This window comes from Carettochelys insculpta, chromosome 1 (genome assembly GCF_033958435.1).
Source record: "Carettochelys insculpta isolate YL-2023 chromosome 1, ASM3395843v1, whole genome shotgun sequence".
NCBI lineage: Eukaryota > Metazoa > Chordata > Testudines > Carettochelyidae > Carettochelys > Carettochelys insculpta.
The window spans coordinates 246,133,555-246,156,564 of record NC_134137.1 but is presented as its reverse complement, the minus strand read 5'-3'; the positions used below and the strand labels follow the sequence as shown (position 1 = coordinate 246,156,564).

The 23,010-nt window shown below is 43.2% G+C and overlaps 1 protein-coding gene across 2 annotated transcripts in view; it reads right to left on the bottom strand.

Moving 5' to 3' along the window:
- The window catches only part of PHF21B (PHD finger protein 21B), a 244,024-nt gene that overhangs the window by 36,806 nt on the left and 184,208 nt on the right, over window positions 1-23,010 (bottom strand). For both annotated transcript variants that reach the window (XM_075003606.1, XM_075003607.1), the window contains 2 exons: window positions 17,115-17,207; window positions 1,434-1,784 (listed from right to left, as the gene is read on the bottom strand). In XM_075003606.1, coding sequence (XP_074859707.1) covers window positions 1,434-1,784; window positions 17,115-17,207 — 444 coding nt within the window. The remainder of the gene's footprint in view (window positions 1-1,433; window positions 1,785-17,114; window positions 17,208-23,010) is intronic.

Here is a 23,010-nt window from a genome sequence, read left to right as displayed (position 1 = left end):
AGCAGACAGAGACGGTCATTTTCCAATCCACCTTCGGGAGAGGAGCCCAAAGGGTGTCCCTTCTGGGGTCCAGCTTCCCCCTTGGCACAGGCTGGCTGCCTTCGCCCTGTCTCCCCAGCTTCCAACTGGCGTCTCCTATTCAAAACCCAGCTCAGCTCCTCCCTGCTCTTTGTTCAGATCAGAGGTGTTAACGGCCAGCGCAGGTTACATCCCGTAGGGGTCATCCTTAGCCGCTGTGCTAAGGATGTGATGCCAACCTGATTCTCACACCATCCCCACCCCCAACTCCACAACACATTGAGGTCCTAAATCCGTGTTTGGTTTCCTAAAGAGAAATAGCCTGGTTTCCACAGGTGCTCAGGCGCTCCACCACGACACAGAAGTTAAGAGCAGCTATAAGGACCACCACCACTTTGATTTAGCTGTCTGACATTGACTCAGTGACCTAATTTGGTTGATGAGAAAAAGAAGTTTGAAGTAGCCTGGGCAATTCGAAGTACCCACAGGTGAGCCGTGGGTACACACAAACCAGCACTTCAAAGTTTAACACTTTGAAGTTGCTGCAGGGAGAATTAACCTAATGAAGTGCTACATATCCTGACACCCTACTTAACATGCTCCCTTCGAAGTTGGGAGCTAGTGTAGACACAGCCCTAGAAAAATCACACCAAAGAATCCCACTTTGCTTATTTACTTTAAAGCCCTCTAATTTTCTTTGCTCTTTCCTGTTATTGTAGTAGACGCTGTCTTACTAAAAAGTTCCAAAGCGACAGGTCCCTGGGTAACTGAATTACATATCTTGTCAATATGCCAGTCTTTGTTCAAAAGGAATCAGGTTTCACAAGTACGCAATTCTTGCATTTCAGAGCTTAGCAGGTATGCAAAAAGTAAGTGGTAATTTCATAACTGCTTTTTTCTAGCACTTCAGCTGTGGATCAGTTATGAAATCCTGAACACTTGTCTCTTATGGATTTCTTCCAGAACTACACAGGAGAACACCACATTATTTTATATAGCCTTGCAGAGCGTTACATATGAAGAGACTAGGGGTAACAGGATCTATAACTAACATTATTTTTCTATAATTTGTGGGAAAGTCAACAAAAATTGTGTCTGCTGAGAGTCTGTGAGTTTCATTAATTATGACTAGAATGAGAGTAAGGATGATCAAATGGTTCCAAAAATACCAGGCTACACATTGATACGCTTATTTTCTCAGACAACTACAAAAAATGTAGGCACATTAATACGCATCTAATATCTTTCATGTGTCCTCTTAAGACTTTTCACATTGCTTTCTGATTATTCACTTCAAAAGGAACAGCTGACATCACTGTATAAAGAACGTTCCAAACTACTGGGAATATATTGCCTACGCCTGCAATAAAAATGTTCATTTTGATGTAAAGATGCACAGCAATAGCAAAACTTACCTTGCTGTCAGCACTAATGAGGAGCGGTTGCACTTTAATGCCTTCGTTGACCACAGAAACAGTGGCGCTTGTGCTGATCGGAGTTGCATTGTTGGGGGAGGTGGATATAATGGCATAGGCCACACCTGCACTGCTCAGAGGTGATGAGATAGATGTAGATTCGGCAACACTTTGTGACTGGCTGTTAGGTGTCTGTACATGGCTGACAGTGTTATTGGCAGTGGGGAGGGCTGGGCTAGGGTTTTTGATGCTGACAACTGTTGCCTTTTGGAAAGTAGGAGGTTGTTTGGAAGGTTGGTCTCTGCATGGGGAAATAGGAAGGCTGTCTGGAATCAGGGTCTTTGGCCTAACCTATAAATAGAGAATGAGGAATTATTAGACATAATTTAATATAGCAACAAATCGTATAAACACACCTATTAACAACACTTCACATTACGTTATCTGTGTAGCAAGGCATCTAAAAATATTGCATAACAATTACAAGTAGAAAGTGATTCATTTACTCGTAGTTGTATTCCCAATTCGCCTGACGAGTAATTTCCCAATCTTTAACGCATTGCAACACTGAATAAAAGCACAAAAGTTAATTCCTTACCTTTATTAGCAGATAGCCATACAAATGCTACCAAGTCACATTATTTTCAATAGACCAAAGACTTTGCAGAGGCATAGACATTCCAGAATGACATAATTTCTTATGCCAAAAGACACTATATTTTTTCTATGAACTAAGGGGTGGGAGCTGAATCATTAAGGAAGTTCTAGGAATGCACCTATAGCAGCAGAAAATGAAATCTGTGCATCTCATAGGCCGTTTCTACGCAGGCCACTTCCTTCAGAAGTGGCGTGCTAATACATGGAGCAAAAGATGCTAATGAGGCATAGATGCAAATTCCCTGCGCTTCATTAGCATAACGTCACGTGATTTGGAGTCCAGAAGACCATTCTTCTGGACTCCAAAATGCCTTATAGAAGTGTGGCCCCAGGAGGGGACTTCCGGAAGGAAATCCTCCTTCTGGAGGCCCCATCTTCCAAAAAATTTTTGGGAAGAAGGGGCCTCCGGAAGAAGGACTTCCTTCTGGAAGCCCCACCCCCAGGGGCCGCACTTCTACACGGCATTTTGGAGTCCAGAAGAACAGTCTTCTGGACTCCAAATCACGGGATGTTATGCTAATGAGGTGCGGGGAATTTGCATCCACGCCTCATTAGCATATTTCGCTCTGTCTATTAGCATGCCACTTCCGAAGGAAGTGGCCTGTGTAGAAATGGCCCTATAGTGCTAGATTAGTGAATGAAAATCTTTACTTATGTTTCGAAAGTGCAGTTTCTAGAAGCATGAAAATTGCTCTTTTAGGCGCACAAAACAAAAATGAAACTTAAAATTTTACAATTGTGAATAAAGAACTAATTTGAGTCTAAAATTAAGGAAGACTGTAAGAGCGACTTGTATGAAGGAGGAGGAAAGGTATCTGCCACAGTGTATAAAGAAGGAAGCAGCCCACACTCTATAAAAGAGGCCACGAAAGAAGGTCTCAGAAGACTTAACCAGTGGGATATGCTGCTTCCACTGATGTAATAAATGCAATTGCATCAACATAACTCACACTTAACAATGTGTTAAATATGAGTTCAAGGTACAAATAATTCAAGCTGCTATGGAGGAAATTAACTTTACCCTAGCTCAGAGATTCCCAACCTATGGGTCGGGACCCAAACATGGGTCACGATTAGATTTGTTAAGGGTTGCCAGCAGCTTTTAGCAGCATATGGCTCTTAAAGAAGCCATTTGCAGCTCCTTCATGCTGACACATTCAGCAGCTCTCTCTATCAAAAGAGGACCAATTACTCATTACAAAGACAGCTTCTCCACCTTTGATATTCGTAGCCATCCCAGGCAAGCCACTTAATAGACTCTTACAGCAAGTAATTTTTGCCCCACTCCCTCCCCTCTTTTGTCCCCCTGCCCCTCTGTTCTATCTAGCTGATTTGTCAGTTTTCATTTTTTTTGTTTGTATCTTCCCCTGAATGTGATTCACCCAGTCCCCCTAGCCTGACTGTGGCTTCCCCAGCCTCTGTGACCCCCAACCCCCTGAGTGTGACTCCCATAGCCCCTGAGTGTGACTCTCCTAGCCTCCCCCAGCCCGTGTGACACCCCCAGGCTTTGAGTATGACCCCCAGCCCCCCACCCTGAGTGTGACCCTCCCCCAGCCCCCTGACCTCTCCTAGCCCCTGACAGTGACTCCCTCCATCCTCTGAGTGTGGGGTTTAAGCTGGGGAGCAGGGGAGGAGCAGTTTGGGGCTGAGAGTCTTTCCCCCACCACAATTCAGATCAACTATAATATTAAAATAATAATTAACTATAATAAATGTAGTGTTGTTATTTACTATTATTAATGTATTTCCCCTTTTTCTATGAAATATCTACTATGACTATATAAACATGAGGGGGGGCACAATTTTATATTCTTGCCTCAGGCACAAAATGAGCTAGTTACAGCTCTGCTCCACACAGGTTTTTGAATTGCCCTGGGTCACCAAGTCTTCCTGAATTGTCAAAATGGGTCCCCGTCTAGAGAATGCTGGGCACTGCTTTCGTAGCTCATTCATTAACACAGCTATACAAAACACATGAAGGCCTGTTTATCAATCACTGCATGCACTTTCCATACTGTGAAACTAAAATGATACTTCATACACACACACTGAAAGTTCTTTGTGTCACTATGCCCTGGCTAACAGGAGGCGCTCTCCCGTTACGCTATCTTCCCTCTTGAGCTTACTGCCCTGATTTCTTGGAACACCTTGCATGATCTTTCAAGGCATCCTTGCACGTTAATGCTCCCTGTGGAAGATATTAGGGGAGCCCTCAGTGTCCCATGCAATTGGATATTTTGCTTGTGCTCTTTATTAATTATTTGTACTATAGTAGCACTTAGATGCCTCAACTGTGATCTGAACACCAGGATTTACACACTGTACATAGAGTTGAGCATGGTAGTGCTCTGAAGACCTTACAATCTAAATAGATACGACAAAGGCAATATATGAGAGGAAACAGAGTCACAGAAAGTTGAAGTGACCTGCCCCAGATCTAGGACCACCAGACAGCAAGTGTGAAAAATCAGGACAGGGACAGAGAGTTGCAGGCATTGATACAAGACAACGCCCTGAATACTGGGCCTATCCCTATAAAATCAAGACATACAATCACCCTATTGAGGTCAGTCTTACCTCAATCCCTGGGAAAATAATGGAGAGAATCCTCAAGGAATCCATTTCGGAGCACTTGGAAGAGGGGAAAGTGATCAAAAGTAGCCAACATGGATTCACCAGGGGCAAGTCCTGCCTGACCAATCTGATTAGCTTCTATGATGAGGTCACAAGCTCTGTGGACATGGGGAATTCAGTGGATGTGATATACCTTGACTTCAGCAAGGCTTTTGATACGGTCTCCCACAACATTCTTGTCCATAAGTTAAAGAAATATGGGTTGGATCCTTGGACTATAAGATGGATAGAAAGCTGGCTTGATGGTCGGGCCCAAAGGGTAGCGGTCAATGGCTCAATATCTGGATGGCGGTCTGTTTCAAGTGGCGTGCCGCAAGGCTCGGTTCTGGGGCCGGTGTTATTCAACATCTTTATTAATGACCTGGATGAGGGACTGGATTGCACTCTCAGCAAGTTTGCAGATGACACAAAACTAGGGGGAGAGTTAGATACGTTGGAGGGTAGAGAGAGAATCCAGAGGCACTTTGATAAATTGGAGGACTGGGCCAAAAGAAATCTGATGTGGTTCAATAAGGAGAAGTGTAGAGTCCTGCACCTGGGGCGGAAGAATCCCAAACACTGTTACAGGCTGGGGACCAACTGGCTCAGCAGCAGTACGATGGAAAGGGACCTAGGGGTTATGGTGGATGAAGGGCTGGATATAAGTAAACAGCGTGCCCTTGTAGCCAAGAAGCCTAAGGCATACTAGGGTGAATTAGGAGGAGGATTTCAAGCAGATCTGGAGAAGTAGTTATTCCTCTTTATTCGGCACTGGTGAGGCCACATCTGGAATATCGTGTCCAGTTTTGGGGCCCCCAGTAGGAAAAGGATGTGGATTTGCTGGAGCAGGTTCAGTGAAGGGCAACAAAAATGATTAAGGGTCTGGAGCACAAGACCTATGAGGATAGGCTGAGGGATTTGGGCTTGTTTAGTTTACAGAAGAGAAGACTTAGAGGTGATTTAATAGCAACCTTCAACTTCCTGAAGGGGAGCTCTAAAGAGGAGGGTGAGAAACTGTTCTCAGTGGTGTCAGATGGCAGAATAAGGAGTAATGGTCAGAAATTGAAGAGGGAAAGGTGTAGGTTAGATATTAGGAAAAAGTACTTCACCAGGTGGGTGGTGAAGCATTGGAATGCGTTGCCTGGAGAGGTGGTGGATTCTCCATCCCTTGAGGTTTTTAAGTCTCGGCTGGACAAGGTCCTGGCTGGGATGACTTAGTGGGGGGTTGATCGTGCTTGAAGCAGGGGGCTGGACTAGATGACTTCCTGAGGTCCCTTCCAGCCCTGTGATTCTGTGATTCTGTGTGAATCTGTGTCAGTCAGCAGATCAGTGGCAGAGCCACGTACAGACTCCCAGTCCAGTTCCCCATCCATTAGAGACTCATACTATGTCTTATGTATTAAGTATAATGTTAAAGAAAGATGTTCAGTAGCCAAGAATCCTAAACATTAATTTGGTTATGTATAGGACATAAATCTTCCCTGACCCTTGTCTCTGTCTTGTATGTTTTATATAATTTGACATCTGAAGGTAAGTACAAAGGCCAAGATTTTCAAAAATACAACCTTACAGTTAAGGTCCCAACTCCATAAATCAGGGATTTACAATCCATCCTGGACAATGATCCCCCACTTTCACAGGCCTTGGGAGGCACACCAGTCCTTGCCCACAGACAACCTGCCAACCTGAAGCAAATCCTAACCAGCAACTATACACCAGACCACAGTCACTCTAACTCAGGGACCCATCCATGCAACAAACCTCGTTGCCAGCTCTGCCCACATATCTACACCAGCAACACCATTACAGGACCTAACCAGATCAGCCACACCATCGTGGGTTCATTCAGCTGCACATCTAGCAATATAATTTATGCCATCATGTGCCAGCAATGCCCCTCTGCTATATACATTGGACAAACTGGACAGTCTCTACGTAAAAGAATAAACGCACACAAATCAGATATCAGAAATGGCAATATAAAAAACCCGTAGGAGAGCACTTCAATCTCCCGGGCCACACAGTAGCAGGCTTAAAAGTAGCTATCCTGCAGCAAAGAAATTTCAGGACCAGACTCCAAAGAGAAATTTCTGAGCTACAATTCACGTGCAAATTCAACGCCCTCAGCTCTGGCTTAAACAAAGACTGCGAATGGCTAGCTAAATACAGAAGCAGCTTCCCCTCCCTTGGTGTTCACACCTCCAGATCAACTGCAGGTAGTAAGCCTCACCCTTGCTGACTGAGCTAACCTTGTTATCCCCACCCTTGCTCTGGCTTATTTATACCTGGCCCTGCAGATTTCCAAGACCAGCATCTGATGAAGTGAGTCTGTGCTCACAAAAGCTCATGCTCAAAACTTTTCTGTTAGTCTATAAGGTGTCACAGGACCCTTCATTGCTGTTACAGATCCAGACTAACATGGCTACCCCTCCGATACTCAACTCCCTAAAGAGGCAGAAGTGGCAAGCTGTTGGCTGACCTACACTTTTGAAAGTCAGACAGTTGCCTATATGTAGCCTTAGGAACCTAATGGTAAACTCCTATTTTAAAACATCTTGGCCTAAGTTTTCTGCAGCTGGGCCCCACCACACAATAAGGTAGGTATCATCCCCATTCTGTCAAAGGGGAAAACTGGTGGGAGAGCTGAAGCAACTTGACCTAAGTCGCTGACAAAGGCTGTTATACAGCCAAGATCTTCTGGTTACCTTCCCATATTCTCACCACATCAACTCTCATCATGCCTTTTCTTTCCTATGTTATGTCCTGTGTAAATCCATGAGTGCTTACTCATGTGCCATGGCAAAGCGACACAGAGAAATTAATTATGCAAAAAAACTAATGGTTATGAAACTTTGCAGTTCAGAAACTGAGCACTTGTGGGGTATAACTCGGTGGTCCTCCAGGCCCTGGTCGATGGAAACGGGTGTTTCATAGATGTCAGTGTGGGGTGGTCTGGCAAGGCCCACGATGTTCCAAAATTCATGACTGGGATGCCAGATAGAGAAGGGCACCTATGTCCCCTCAATGAAAGCTCCTGTTGGGGGACATCACAATGCCCCCCTGTATCACGGCTGACACCATGTGCCTGCTGCACCCATGGCTCATGTGGCCCTACATGGGATGCACCACCCCATCCCAAGAGATTTTCAACAGCTGCCTCAACCACACCGGGACACCGTTGAGCGGGCATTTGGGATATTAAAGGGAAGGTTTCGCTGCCTCCTCACAAGGCTGCACGTCAGTCTCCCAAATGTGCCCATGGTGGTTGCTGCCTGCTGCACTCTCCATAATGTTATGGAGAGCAGACAAGAGCCCTTCTTGCAAGGCTAGGGTGAGGACCCAGGGGCCAGGTATGAGTAGCCGCTTGCTGCACCGTGCCACGTGGCTTGAAGGGATGGGATGAGGGTTTGAGAGGCCCTGTGTGAGGCCTTTGCCCAGGGCTCACACTGATCTTCCCAGCCACCCTCCACCCCTTACCCCACCATGCTTCCTCAACCCTCACCATTCTCCCACCACACACATCCCTCCCACCCCTCCCACCAGTCCCCCCCACCACACGTCAATAGGGCACTACTCCATTCCTGGGAATGGAGTAAGGACTTTGAAGAGGCCCAGCTGGTTGTCGGAAGATCTATGATGAGGGTCCAATCGCTGGACCCCCTGTCATCGCCCTTGGCCTCTGTGCCTGGTCCCTCAGCTTGGGGCTAGTGTTGCCTGATGGACCAGCCTCCTCCTGTGCATCTGCGGAGGGGTAGGGGTGTCCATAAGGTGCCATGGCAGGGCCACCTCCTTTGGCCCCAGGAGCCGGTGCAGCTCCCTATAATGGGGGAAGTGGGAGGGCTGGCCCTCCAAGTGTCTGGTGGCGTCCCTTGCTTGACGGTATACCTGCAGCAGCTCCTTCACTTTGATTCAGACAGTCTCCCTGGTCCGGACAGAGTGGCCCCGGGAGCCAAGCCCCCGGACAGCTGCTCGAATGGGTCTGCATTCTGCTGACATGCCCCTGTGTAGAACAGGACCTCCTCGTCCCACCACAGTCTGAAGAGATCTTGCAATTCCACCTCAGTCCAGGAGGGGCCTCTTTCCTGGCATTGCTTGCCTGACTGCTGAAAGCCCTCAGAGGACTCACTGGTGGGCTCCAGGGGGCAGGGGGGTCCTGGCTTGTTGCCATTGCCATTTCTGCTGGGGCTGTGTGGCTCACATCTGGCATCGAGAGGGGGCCATGCAGCAGGGAGCTCATGGCCCCCCTGCCTTTGCCACGCTCTCATCTTCCTGCCTGGGGTTCCTGGGCAGCTGCCTCCTGACACACAACCAGCAGTAACCATACAGCCCCACCTGGGATGGCCAGAGTGTCTCCAGGTTTCTGTGAGGCTGCTGCCATGGCAGACCTGCTATTTCAAAGTAGCAGATGTTGACCATCTACATGTGTCCTGTTTCTAAGTTAAACTTTGAACTAGGACGCTACTCATTCCCGGGAACTGAGTAAGAACTTTGAAATTGGGCTCCCTTATTTCGAAGTTAATTTTGAAGTTGAATTTTGAATATGCGTGTGGATGCTCCGCACTCTACTTTGAAATAGCCCTTAACTTTGATTTCAATTTTGAAGTTCACTGGTAGTATAGAAGCAGCTTTACTGTATCTAATATGTGTTTATTTAATTAAAAAACTAATAAAACAATATATAAAAATGGTCAGAATACGCACATTGGCTATTCTGGTGTAGTACAAGTACTATATACTTTGTATGCGTAAAACACAAATTGATATCACCTTGCTACATAAAAAACCTGACTGCAAAAATAATTAAAAAGGAATGAATTTGCCAAAGAAAAATATTCTCAATATGATTCACCATGTTGAAATACCTGCCTCTCAATTATTCTACAAGACTAAGGTTAAGTATATATTGGACATTTTCTGCCACCTTGTGACAAAATAGGGGTACTGTATTGTCCTCACAATCACCAGCCCCTGCATATTACTAGACAAGATTATTTAGTGCTGTGAATGTGTATGAATTTGTTTTCATTTCTGGAATAATAAAAGGTGGCGCATCCAGAAGATCTTGGCACCTCTGTCACAACCACACAAACAAAATTAAATTAAACAGCTACAAAAATAGGCAAAAGGACAGAACTCCCTATAGGAGGGGTTCTCAATCTTTTTTCTCCCTCAGGCCTCGCCAACAAAGGCCCACCTGTACCACAACAACTTTCTTCTCCATATAAAAACCCCGGCCTGCATTAAGGAGTAAAATAAGCAAGGCAAATGCCAAGGAGCCCACACCACAGGGGTCCCTGCACAGCTAAGTTACTCAGTCATGTACTTCAGCTCCAGGGCTCTGGGCTTCAGTCCTGTATGGTGGGACTTTGATTTTCTGCCCTGGGCCCCAGTGAGTGTAAAACAGGCCCTGCTTGGCGGACCATCGAAATTTCTTTGTGGCCTGGACCTCTGGCTGAGAACCACTGCCCTATAGAAGACAACACACAAAACGCCTTTGATCCTACACTGCACTAACTCCCTTCAAGTGCCACCATATGAAGCACACCCCTAAGTAAAAGCACTGCCTCAATAACTGCAGGGTTAAAAGATTTGTATTAAATTTTCATATAAAAACAAAGTGCTACTGTGTTATTTTAAGACTAATGCTATAAATCAGGAAGAAAATAAGTGGAGAACAAAACTAGTGTAAATTCCTTGATAACTCTGAGAAACTGTAGTTTAAATTTTGGTGATAGAAGTCAGAATAATGAAGAAGTCGGAGCAGCAACAGTCTGGAAGGTACAGCTTTTTTATGGCATCTGATAGTCCACAAAGCAGGAACTGGAGGAAGATGGATAGGGTGGGTGATGCTGCTAAATACATGCACTATTTCAGTAAGATATTAACTGCTGAACTTTAACACAGACTAATGGCACCCGTACATGCTACATGAGGCACCACATGTAAGGAGGCAAGAAGCTCAGAAAAGGAGAGAAATAAAGAAGAACAAATAGAAGAGAATAGTTGCAATCGTTGAACACAACGAAATTAGCATTCTTCCAAGAAAAATTTTGTTCATTCAATATGTGATGGCCATCAAAACACTGTGTGCGACTACCAGTACCAGAATTATACAGGAAGAGAGATGAACCTTTTGTGTATAATCATTTCAAATACTCATGTTGTTACAAGTTGAACCTCTCTCATCCAGCACTCTTCGGACTGGAACAGTGCCAGTTAAGAGAATTTGCTGGACGATGGGGTGTTATTATTTTCTAGCACATTATCAATACTTCCATGGCTTACTGGGCTCTTAGAAGACATTTAGCGGGTAAATTACAGCTAAATAACAATATAGAATACTACACAGAAGGAGCCATGCTAGTCTATATACTATCAAAACAAAAAGCAGTCCAGTAGCACTTTAAAGACTAGCAAAATAATTTATTAGGTGAGCTTTCGTGGGGCAGACCCACTTCTTCAGACCATAGCTTTCTGGTCTGGCTATGGTCTGAAGAAGTGGGTCTGTCCCACAAAAGCTCACCTAATAAATTATTTTGCTAGTCTTTAAAGTGCTACTTAACTGCTTTTTGTTTTAATGTAGAATACTGAGAGCCAGGACTGATGGCTGTAAAGAAACTTTAAGGGATGACAAGAAATTTGGCCACACCTATGATAAGTGGTCATCTGGCTAACTAAAATCATGCTGGATTGTGGAATTTGCCGCACGAGAGTGTTTCGTCTTAGAGGGGTTCAACCTGTAGTGAATATATTTGGTGCCACAATAATGGAAATGCTTGATATTACGTGGTATTATTCACGTATACAACATAGCTGTCCCTACACCCGGGAGAGTGTACTTTCCAAGCAGATATTCCCAGACATAAAAATTCAGTATGTGGCTATCTGCTCTTCATGCCATAATAGAAGGTATGATCTGGTGAGACCCTTTGCGCCTCCTGTGGATTACCAACTCAACTCCCACTGACCTCAAAGGGAATTAATGGTGTTCAGCTTCATATTAGGCCCTGGCACAGTACCAGGTTGCTTTGGGGATTATTTTCCACTTCATATTTGCGCTTAGCTTAAAAACAAGGACTCAAAGTGAACTCAGCAAAATTCACATTTCACAGAGGCAAAGTGCTTGTAGAATAGGGAAGACATTCTTAAATTCCTCCATTTTTTAAAGTCAATAGTCCTACATTCAGAAGTTTCACACAAAGAAGGTCTGGCATGAATGGACAGGAGTCTGGCGTGCACTAAAACTAGGGACTCCCCAAAAGCCTGAAATCTTCGTGTTGTGTTTTCACCAAATTAGATGCTATAAACAATTGTTCCCTTCCTTGAAAGCCTCCTTAAGATCTTTACGTTGGTCTAAATGAACAATCTGATTGTCATCCCCTTTGTAAAGTTTATTTTCAAGGTACACATGTAAGTGCATATGCTCACTGAACCCAGTGTATTTTTTCCCCTTTCTGGTGATGTTACAGAGAAGAGCAGTTATTCTGCATGCCTCCTGAAACAATGAAAAAACCCCTCAGTTCAGTGACTGTTCATTAACAATACACAGGTGACCTGTTTTTTTTGCTAGAAGATTAGTAAGGAAAGTCCCATCAGAGGCGACCGATGCCATTGTACATTGGCTGCAGAGGTCACTGCAGAACAGTACCAAGTGCCCCACTCTACCTCACAAAGGTTGCATCTACATTGGAGAGTTCTGTCGACAGAATTCAGGGAGTGTCTACAGTCTTCTGTCAACAGAGTCTCGACAGAGCTGTGCTTTTGCCTTGACAGAGTTATCCCTCAAAAATTTGAGGCATAACATTCTTTCGACACAATAGTATCGACCAAAGTGCCATGTAGACACTTCTGTCAATAGAGCGGGCTTCCAGTTGCTGGGCAGCCCTGTGATTTCTCTGTTGACCATAACGTTTGTCCACAGAGGCTTCCAGTGTAGACATAGCCAAGCAAGCTCCCATGCTCCCAGTACCTTCTAATTTGGGGAGTGGTTCAACGTATTGTTTAGGGTGTGAATGAAATTAGAAATTTTTCAGGGGATTGTATTAACATCTGAGTTTGATTTCCCACTTTCCTAGTAACTAATAACATTCCATTAGTGCAAAGTGCAGTTTCTAAGGTAGAGCTATTTGATTTAGTTTTTTCTTCTCTAGGAGTACCCTCAAATTTAATCATTGCCAATGGAATCAAAGTGGTGCTGATTAACAACTTTCATGCTAGAACTTGCTATCGCTACTTATTTGTGACAGGTCAGCTGGCTGGTACAATGAAGGCAGATGGGAGTGCTTTCTTTAAAAATGTTGGTATGTGTCTTTTGCACACAACACTATATTTTTGCATGAACTTTCCCACATTTGTTAATGAAGTGTACGTTTTCTATTCAATTGTACTGCCAGTATTATTTGGCTTGGTATTGTCATTTTTTTCCCTGTTTGCTCTGAATGTTGTTGATGTTTTTCTTTTGTAAAATAGAAAACGGCAATTACAGCTGGAAACTAAAATCAATGTCATTCCAAGTGTGATTGAAAAGGGACTGAGTTAACAGGGATTTCTGCTATTTTCTTCCTAGGGGACAGATTCTATCTTTGAATGCATAGCAAGACCCCCACTGAGCCACACATATGCATCTGAGGGCAGAATTTGATCATTATTGTTTAGAACCTATAGAGAGGTGTCAAAGCAGGCCCTTTACTGTATGCCTACAGCAATACCCTTAATCCTACTTCCTTCAGTGTTACAAGTCAGTGCCCTTCTCGCTGAGGCACTCATTTGCGATTTATTTTAATTCTTTAAAAAAGTGTATCTCCAACCTTGCAGGTGCATTAACATGCATTTTTATTAAGGGCTACATTTTATGGCTGCAGGAGCAGTTTCCATGTTTTCTGCATGCACAAAATGAGTCAAACTGTGGCCTGCTTCTAAGTTTAGTTCTACACAAGTGGTTTTCAAGTAGTTACACAGACCCCTGGTGGCATGCAGAAGTCTTTCTGGAGATATACCAACTCATCTATTTGTCTAGTTTTACAACTGTCTACATAAAAAGTACTAGTGCAATCAGTACAAACTAAATTTCATACAATGATTTGTTTACATTGCTCTGCATAATGTGCACTTGTGGTTCCCAACCTGGGGTGGGGGGGTCCTCACAGACCCCTGGGGGCCCAGGAGGGTACTGCAGGACTTCTATGAAAAAAAAATAAAAATAAATAAAAATTATCGTAGAAAATAAGTTTTAAATAAATTGCAAGTTACAATCACTTAATATTTTAAAATTAAATATCTTCCAGTAATGTTATTAATTGCTGTTCGAAAATCTATGTTGTGGCGCATTTCTGTAATGAAACAATCGTGATGGTAAGCCACAAGTTTATTATTTGTTGCTATGTAGGCCCAACCATTGGGGTAATTGATTGTGACGAGATGCGCAATTGAATTGTTGTGACATCGGAATGCATATGCATAATTTTAAATGTTAATTATTTACGTTTCCTTTTTCACTTAATGAAATGCACGTAGTGGCTAGAATTGGCTTTGATGAGGATCTCTAAACAGGTTTGCAGGGAGTGTTTGGGGGTCTGCACTAGTGAAAAGGTTGGGAATGTAAGTTAAACGGTTTGGTGGGGGAGGGTTGTACTTTGTTTTAAATAAACCCAACTTCTTTTTATAGAATACAACAAAGCGTGCAGTTTAATGAAGGAGTGCATTTCATTTAAAGCAGAATCCCAAACAAGACATGAAGTGAGAAATAAGATGGGGGGGATTAAAACTACTGACATCCTAAATTATAGAAGGAACTTCCACACTTTTCGTTATAAAAGCAATTTTACATAATTTTAAATAATTTTTTGAAAACTAAATTATAGCAAAATGAAAGCTCTGCCAAAAAGGCTTGCCTTTAAAGTTAGTGAAGGTCAAAGGGAAAAATATTGTTCATATTGTAAAATGAACTTACAGTATTTGTTTATTTTTCTATTTAAGAACAGTTCTGTAGTACAAGATGGCATTTTGTTGTCAGTTATTGACTCTGCTGACTCTGAATTTCTATTCTCCATATGGAAGAGTTCCCAAATGGTAATATCATAAAACTATTTACATGAAGAAAAAAAAAAAGACAAGTGTCTTTGGGAACATGGCAGTTGTCAGTTTAGGAACTCATGACGAACTGAATACTGCAAGCTGCAGAGCCCCTCTTTGGAGGCATTTAATTTCCTTCAGATCCAGTGTTGAGACAACCTCATTTTTTCCCTCTCCCTAGAAATATTTTGACATTGTCTTGTGTTGTTACTGATTTTTCTCCCCACATTTGAAAACATCTGTGTTATTCCGTCATGTCTGCGTCCACAAAAGATGTATCTGAAAGTGTATTCATGATTTAAATCAGTGCCTAATGCAGGGAATAATCAATTCTTTTGCCAAAGTTCACATTTTTTGATCAATGGATAGTGATGGTCCAAACTCCAGAAAAAATGCAAAATAATAAAAATAATGATAACAATAAGAAAATATATCGATTTTGCAGTCTATGAAAAAGTATCTGCAGTTCAGATTTGTCCAGTGGTGCACCTACTGACTACCCCAACCTGATCTTTCTACTTTTGAATGAACTGGAAAGTTTTGGAAATGTCAAGGCTATTTTTATTATGGTTTAGGAGCAACAAGCAAGTTATAGGACTCTCTGTGAGCCTAGGGAAGGTGGGGAATGCGTAAAATTGTTGCTGGCTGGAGAAAAGGGTATGGCTTGAAGAAGGAGAATGAGAAACTCCTGAAAGAGGAGTAGAGCATCTGATAATGTGATTCTAAATAGAAATTGTAGCTCATCACAATTTTCATTCTTTCATTTTCACCATGATTAATTTACTATGTGGTTGTTTTTCATTGTAACTATAGCAAATGTGAAAGGTGCTGATTAATACTGTGTAACAGGTGATTGTGGTTCGGTGATTATAAAAAAAAGCATATGAATGTCTGATTCAACATGCCTGAAGTCAAAATCAGTGATAGACAACATGTAACTGAAGTAATGAAAACTAATTATTCTTCAAAAGTAAACTGCTAATATTGTTAAGAATTGTTACGTAAAAAGACACAAAGGACTTGTGCTGCTCTTGGAAAAGTGCAGAAAATCAGCTTTTTGTAATTCTTCAAGATCAAATGTAGCACTGAATGACAGTTTGTCCACTTAAGAAGAACAGAACATTGATGACCTTACCAGTGTGACATCTGTGATGCCATCACTGTCATGTTAATATTAATTGAAGTCCCTGTTACAAGTTTCGCAGCAGCTCTTCAACAACAGCTTCTTTCAGGAGCAAACTCTGGTCATCTCTGACAACCCAAATGGCAAAAATCAATGTGTGATTATGCCACAAAACAACTGAAAAGCAAACCTGAACTTGATAAGGAAACTATAACCATAATTTATGCCTTCTACAAAGTGAACAACGTACAGAAATAATTCAAGTGCTTCATCCTCAATATGCTCCTCCAGAAAGATTTTAACTCACAGAACTACTACTATATGCACATGAAAAAAACTGTAAAAAAGAATTCAAAGAACCAACACTGACATTAATGTTAGTTGATTGCTCAGACATGAGAAATGGCCTGCTAATAGCCACACAGCGAAAACTGCAATCCCTATTACTGCTGTTAAATCAGTGTCCAGAAAGAAAACAATTTGTTGAAGATGACATCCAATGGAGGTCTTTGCCATTTGCTCAGACAACAAAATCACTATTAAAAATGCAAGAATTTGTCAGGTGAAATCATTCTCAACCTGTCTTTTCTGTACAGTATTTAAGAGAAAGTAGAGCACACGACAAAAATTCAAAAATTCTGCTGCTACCTATAGCCTGCTAGTTGACAGTATGAAAATGAGATTTAGTGCAGCAGCTTCATGACACTTGAGAACTTTGAGGCTGATGATTCCAATGAGCATGAAGAGAAATTACATCAAAATAAAGCAAGTATTTTACACAATCGGGGATTCTAAAGAAAGGCACTAACCTCAGTTAAAGCAACTGAATGTTTCAGAAGGACATGACTGACCAACAGGCTGAAGAATACTATCAGAATCTCAAGGGAAATCTAGTCTGAAGCAAGAATGAACTGAAATAACATACGGGAAAAAAAAACCCAAAGAACAATTCAGGAGCTACTATGGAACCTACTTACTACTTGGCCAACATAACTGATTCCTACACAGGTTGGATCACAGGCTGAACCCAGCATCAGATGAAGCTGAAATGTGACTGATGCAATCCTATTCCTTCTACTCTAAAACATTTTTGGGAAGAATATTGAATGACTTACAATTAATTAAATGGCAGAAAGTTGAGAAGGGAGAGGAAATCAAAAAAGCCTGTACAATGGAGAATCTGCTCAATTATAAAAACTTTGAAATAGTACTGTTACCTGAGGTAGCACTGCTGGTCCTTGTCCTGCCAACCTCTGCAAGGAGCTGACCTGAGGAACTTTAATGGGCACTGCAGTGATAGTTCCCAAAGCCTGTCAGAAGAAAATAGTTGAACAGGGTTTGAAACAATGGCACTTTCAAAATGCTGCAGAAATAGAATAAAACCTTCCAACTATTCCTTCCCTGTTTGCTATTCTTCTCTGGGCTTTTCTACGCTACCACCCTCCTTCGAAGGGAGGATGGTAATTAGGGTGTTGGGAGTTTACTAATGAAGTGCTGCCCTGCCTACACAGCACTTCATTAAGCAAATTCCTCCCCGCAGCAACTTTGAAGTTTTAAACTACGAAGTACTGGCACACGTCTAGCTGTGGCTCACCCGCTGGTACCTCAAAGTGCCGGGGCAACTTCGAAGTCCCTTTAGTCCTCCAAATTTTAAACTTCGAAGTTGCCGTGGGACGGCAGGGGAGGGGGAATTTGCTTAATGAAGTGCTGCGTATGCAGCATAGCACTTCATTAGTAAACTCTCAACATCCTACTTACCATCATTCCTTCGAAGGAGGGTGGTAATGTAGACAAGCCCTCTGTATTTGAGGCTCCACAGCTGGGGGTAACACTGTAGCAATTCAGTCCTTTTGAAAATCTCACTCCCTTCCTTCTTCTGAGATAGAGAATTGCTTTCCCCTCTTTAAACTTCTCTTAAAAGCATTCTTAATTATGATCTATTGCCTCTGTGCAGCATTTTGCAGTACTGAGTATGAAGGATCTGTCTTATAATGCACACCATCCCCGTTATTTTAAAGGTGTTTTTGTACCCGGCCAAGTTCATGGTTTATTTGTGCAGTAGCTTGTTTTCAAAAGTGATCCAGGGAAAAGAGATACACATGGGTTTTTTTAAGATGTTCTTACAGTGCCAGGGTACCCTGAAACGTTTCATGAGCTTAAAGAGTATATTTTATTTTTATCATAAAAATGAGATTTGGTGTGTGCTGATCTGTCCCAGTCACATCAAACCGAAAAAGCAGAATGCAACCTATTGAGGTGCAATAATGTATCAATAATATAAAACTGTGCTAAAAGATAAACACATTTTGAGCCAACATGTCCGTTACCACCATTTAAATTTACTGTCTATACTTCTCTTGTATTACAGTTCTTTTCAACATTTACAAAAGACCTGGTTTGTCATATAAACAAATACTGCATTTTAATTTGTGTGGCTATGTCTACACTAGGCATAGAAGTCGATGGCTGATACACAATTTTAGCTATGCCAACTGTGTAGCTAAAATCATCTTATTGGTTGTCAACTTCCATGTCTGTCTACACGGAGGAAGGTCAACAGGAGCACTTCTCCTGTCGACCTTCCTTATTCCTCGCCTCTTGCAAGAAGTTCTGAGGTCAACTTTGACTCCTGAAAGCATCATTTCATGCATGTGTGAAATGATCCCCTGGAAGATAAACCTGCTCAGGGTTGATCTTCCACGGTAGTGTAGTGTTAGCCTGTGAGATTTACTTCAGACATATTAGGCAATTGAGATGACATTTGATACCCAGTTATCAGTGGGTGGAGAGCAATAAAAATTTCTGTGATGAGAGACCAGAAACACACAAACACACTTCTGAAATTTGCTTCAGTTCCTTCCTTTGCCCTCCTCCTTTGCCTTCCTTTGCCCTCCAAATATACCATCATCCAAATTTACAAAACTGTGTTCTTTTGTATTCAGCAGAGTATTACGCTCCACTTGCAAGCCTCTTAAGAACTTCACATAAGCTTTCAGGTAGATAACACTCCCAGCTTGTGACTGCTTTGATAATATGCTGTTCTTAGCACATTTCAAGGTCCCAGTACAAAGTCTATCCCCACACAATGGTCCACTCTCAGCTCTAGTGTCTTCTCTCACAGACAGTTGTTCTTCTGTACCAGTCTTTTTCACAGCTTGTCCTCCCAGCTCCTCCTTTCATAAGCCTGAGTCAGCTCTAGGGCTCTGAGGCTATGTCTACTCTAGAGTGATCTGTCAACATAAGTTGTTGTTGGATGATATCTGCTGACAAAACTTCTGTTGAAAGAGCGTAACCAGACAGCAAAGCGGATCACTCTTCCGGCCACTCTCATGACAGAATGGCACCCGGAACACAGTAAAAAAATGGCTAGCATTGCAGACCTGTGCGTAGCCCTGGCAAAGTTCTTCTACCTTCTCCCGGACCTGCTCCATTCTGCGGGTGGGGTGGCCTCACTCCGCAAGTGCAGTGGCCACGTGGATGTTTGTGGGGGCATTCCAATGCTTGCTCTTGGGTCAGGGAGAGTCTCCTCATTGCCACACATATCCAGGAGGGCCTGGACCTCTGCCGTGGTCCATGACGGGGCCTGCTGCTTCGTGCTCCAGGGTGAGTCTTTGGACCCCTTTGGCTGGTCCCTCAAGGGCCCAGAGGGGTCTTGGGTTGCCTGGTTGTCTGTTATCTGGGACAGCTCTGAAAGAGTGGCTGTGAGGGTGTGAGGGACTGCAGTCAGTAGCTCTGCTTCTCTCAGCTTCCTGCCACAGGGTTTCCCGGGCTCCCTGCGGCTTTAGGAATGACCAGAAGCAGGCACCATAGAGTGTTGATTGCTGTGGACTGGGCATCCCCTGGGGCACCTGCTCTGCCTTGAAGGCCTTTGCTGTTGACAGAAGGCGCCCCCCCCCCGGAACGCCCAGACCAACTTTCTGTCAACAGATCTCTGTTGACAAGGGTGTTATGCCTCATGGGGAGAGGAATATAGCTGTTGACAAAAGTGCTGTGTTCTGTCAATTTACTGTTGACAGAACACCTTGGGAATTTGGACACGCTGAGGGTTTTGTCGAAAAAAGACCGGTCAACAAAACCCTCTTGTGTAGACGTAGCCTGAGATTTGGTACTATGTTTTTTTACTGCAGTGTAGACATATCCTTGGTCTCAGGGTCCTCACTGCATGGGTCGTTCACAATCCCTGCATCTCTTTGCACTTTCCTGTGCTTATTCTCTTCATTACAGTCTCCTGCTGCTCTTTACAGGGTAGTCTCCCTGTTTTCTCCCAGACACGACACATTCTATAACCAGGGTTGGGTGGCCCTGAGCTATAGAACCACCCTGTTACAGGGCCCCAAGAGGGAGCTAGAAATAGTCAGACATTCACAACTTACCTTAGGTCACAGAATGCTTTCCCTTAAAGGCACTGACCAAAAATCATTAAATTCCATTGGATATTTAGCACATGCCTAAAATGAATTAGTGGTCTCTGCTCAGTTTCTCTGGCTTCTTGGAGGCTGGGGAAAGCACTGCCAGCACCTCGCACCCCCTCCTGCACTCCAAATCCTTCATCCCCTGCAGAGCCCTCTTGGAGCCCTCATTGTCTGCCACCCAACCCCCCCACCCCAGCCCACAGTCCCTACACCCAAACTTCCTTCTGGAGCCTGAACTTGCCCCCCACAGCCCAACGCTCTGCCCCAGCCCTGAGCCCTCTCCTGCACGGCAACGCTCTACCCCAGCCTGGTGAAAGTAAAGTTAGGGGAGAGAAAGCAATAGAGAGAGGGTGGAGGAGGGCCTCAGTGGAGAGGCAGGGCAATGGTTCTCCAAAAATGTAGATCAAAATGGCGGTCCTTATTGCTAAAGTTTGAGAACCACTGGTGTAGTACATTGGCAGTGTGGCACAGCAAAGCTGCTGTCCATGCTGCACACTCTATGGCCAGAGGATTTCCTTTCCCAAGGGTGTTAATGTAGCACCTTCTGTGAGTACTAAAACATACAAGTTAAAAAGGAATCTCTTTCACAATAACTGGACCTCTTTTTTCCACGGTCTGAGCCCTGAGTCATTTACACCATCACCAAGTGAGTGTTAAAACCCTACTCCTTTGATTTCACACCCACTTTACCCATGTGCGAGTGATGGCAGAAGGTGCAAAGCAGCCGAGCTCCACCCTTTCCAACTGCTCATGACTGCTTTAAAACGGACGGTAAGGATGAAGAAATCCAATACAAACACACATCCTCTACTAGCACATTAAAATAAAAAATCCCCCATTTCTCTGACCTGGAGTCAAAATGGTTACAAGTTTCATCAACTAGTTGTAGACATGCAGTTACATATACTGAAAACACACAATGACACGCACAACAAAAGGTTTTTCAGATTGCACAACAGTGCATCCCAGATAGAATAAAGAGTAATGTTAGTGAACAGATTGGGAATAAACATGAAACAAGAAGTCCAATTAGCCAAAATTTATTTTAAAATAGCTGTCAACAAGATATACAAAATTCCATATTGATAAGCCCCTTCTTGTACATCTTCAAATACATAATCTCAATCCAAACAAAAACCTGTACAGATACTAGAATGTCCCCATCATATCCCACCAAGAAAGGACCTCATTAACCCAGGCACACATTGTAGTAACAGCTTCAACACTTTTACAACACAGAAACACTGAGCCAGCATTGGTAGGGCAATGGGAGGAGAAAAGGGAAAGTCCAGAAGCTACATTGTACTGTATTCCTAGGACATTGCTCTAGTATCTGTAGACAACACATTCTGGCTGTGCTTTCAAATGAAGCTATCATTAGTCCTGTCACCTACACTCTCAAAAAATGCTCTAGATTTATTTCCCTGAAGAAGCTCAGAGTACTGCTGCTACCTCTCAAGAGAATGAAACCAAATTATGGCATTCTTCAGTTATGAAATTTTCAGTACAAGAGATGCGGCTTAGGGTTTACCAACTTTTTGATATTAAAGAACTGCTGTTTAAATATTTAACGGGACAGTGTCAGGGTAAATCTCACATGTTGAAGGTGGAAAAAAATGCAAATTGTTCTTATATTTATTTTTAAAACACCGAGGAATACAAAACAGAGACAATTTTAAAGAAATACAATTTACTTTTTCACCATTTGATCACTATTTATCCCACGTTGGTCAATTATAATAGTTCAGGTCAGCCCATGGGCAGAAGTACAAGAATAATAAATAATACTTTTCAGTTATCTATATGCCTTTCAGATAAGAATCTCCAATGCCTTTTCTAAAGTGGGTTAGTATTATCCTCTCTACTCTATGATGTAAGAATTGAGGGTCAGAGGCAAAGTTATGTATCTAGGGTGACAGAGTGGCAAAGCTGAGAACAGAAGCCAAATCTTCCAATCCTAAAGGCTCATTCACCTCAGGGGTCACTGCAGTTCCATCTGAACCCCTATTAAACTGGAATAGAAGAGTGGAGAATCAGGTTGTAGCCACCTGAAAAAATGCCTCCATGCTGATTGCGGGGGAGTGGGTACAAAAATAAAGAGGGAGGTCATGGTTGAAGTCCTTGTGGAAGTACTCAGGTTTAGGAGTGAAAGCTGAGATACAGGATGATGAGGTACATCTTTAGACTATTCCTGTTTCTCAGTAATATAACTTGGTGCAAACCTGAATTAACATTGGTAAATCAAGTCCCCTGCCCTCAGCTTGAAGTATTCAACAACACTGTCTCCATGAGGACTGTAATCAAGATCCCCTTTGCACAAATGTGAACAACAGAGTTTCCCCTTTAGTGATATTGGCTGTCTTACAAGCAACCCATACATTTCACGGTGAACACAGGCTGGGCTTAGCCTCTCGTCTCTCACTGCTGCCAATGTTCCCTCTAATCTCTTCCATTCACACGAGGTTTCTTTCCATCCCTGTGTGGAATAATTTTACGTGCACAGAGGCATGTGCAAATGCACGCCAACAGTAGACACACAACATAGCTACAGGGCAGCACTGGAATCTCTCCTGAGTGGCTGCAGAAGCACACGGCTTACAGTGAATGCTGATTGCTGCCATTCAATCCCTTCCTTCCATTTTGGGATCCCCTCCCCATTTGTCAAAAGAGCAAGCTGGCGCACGTTCTGATAAACCTTTAA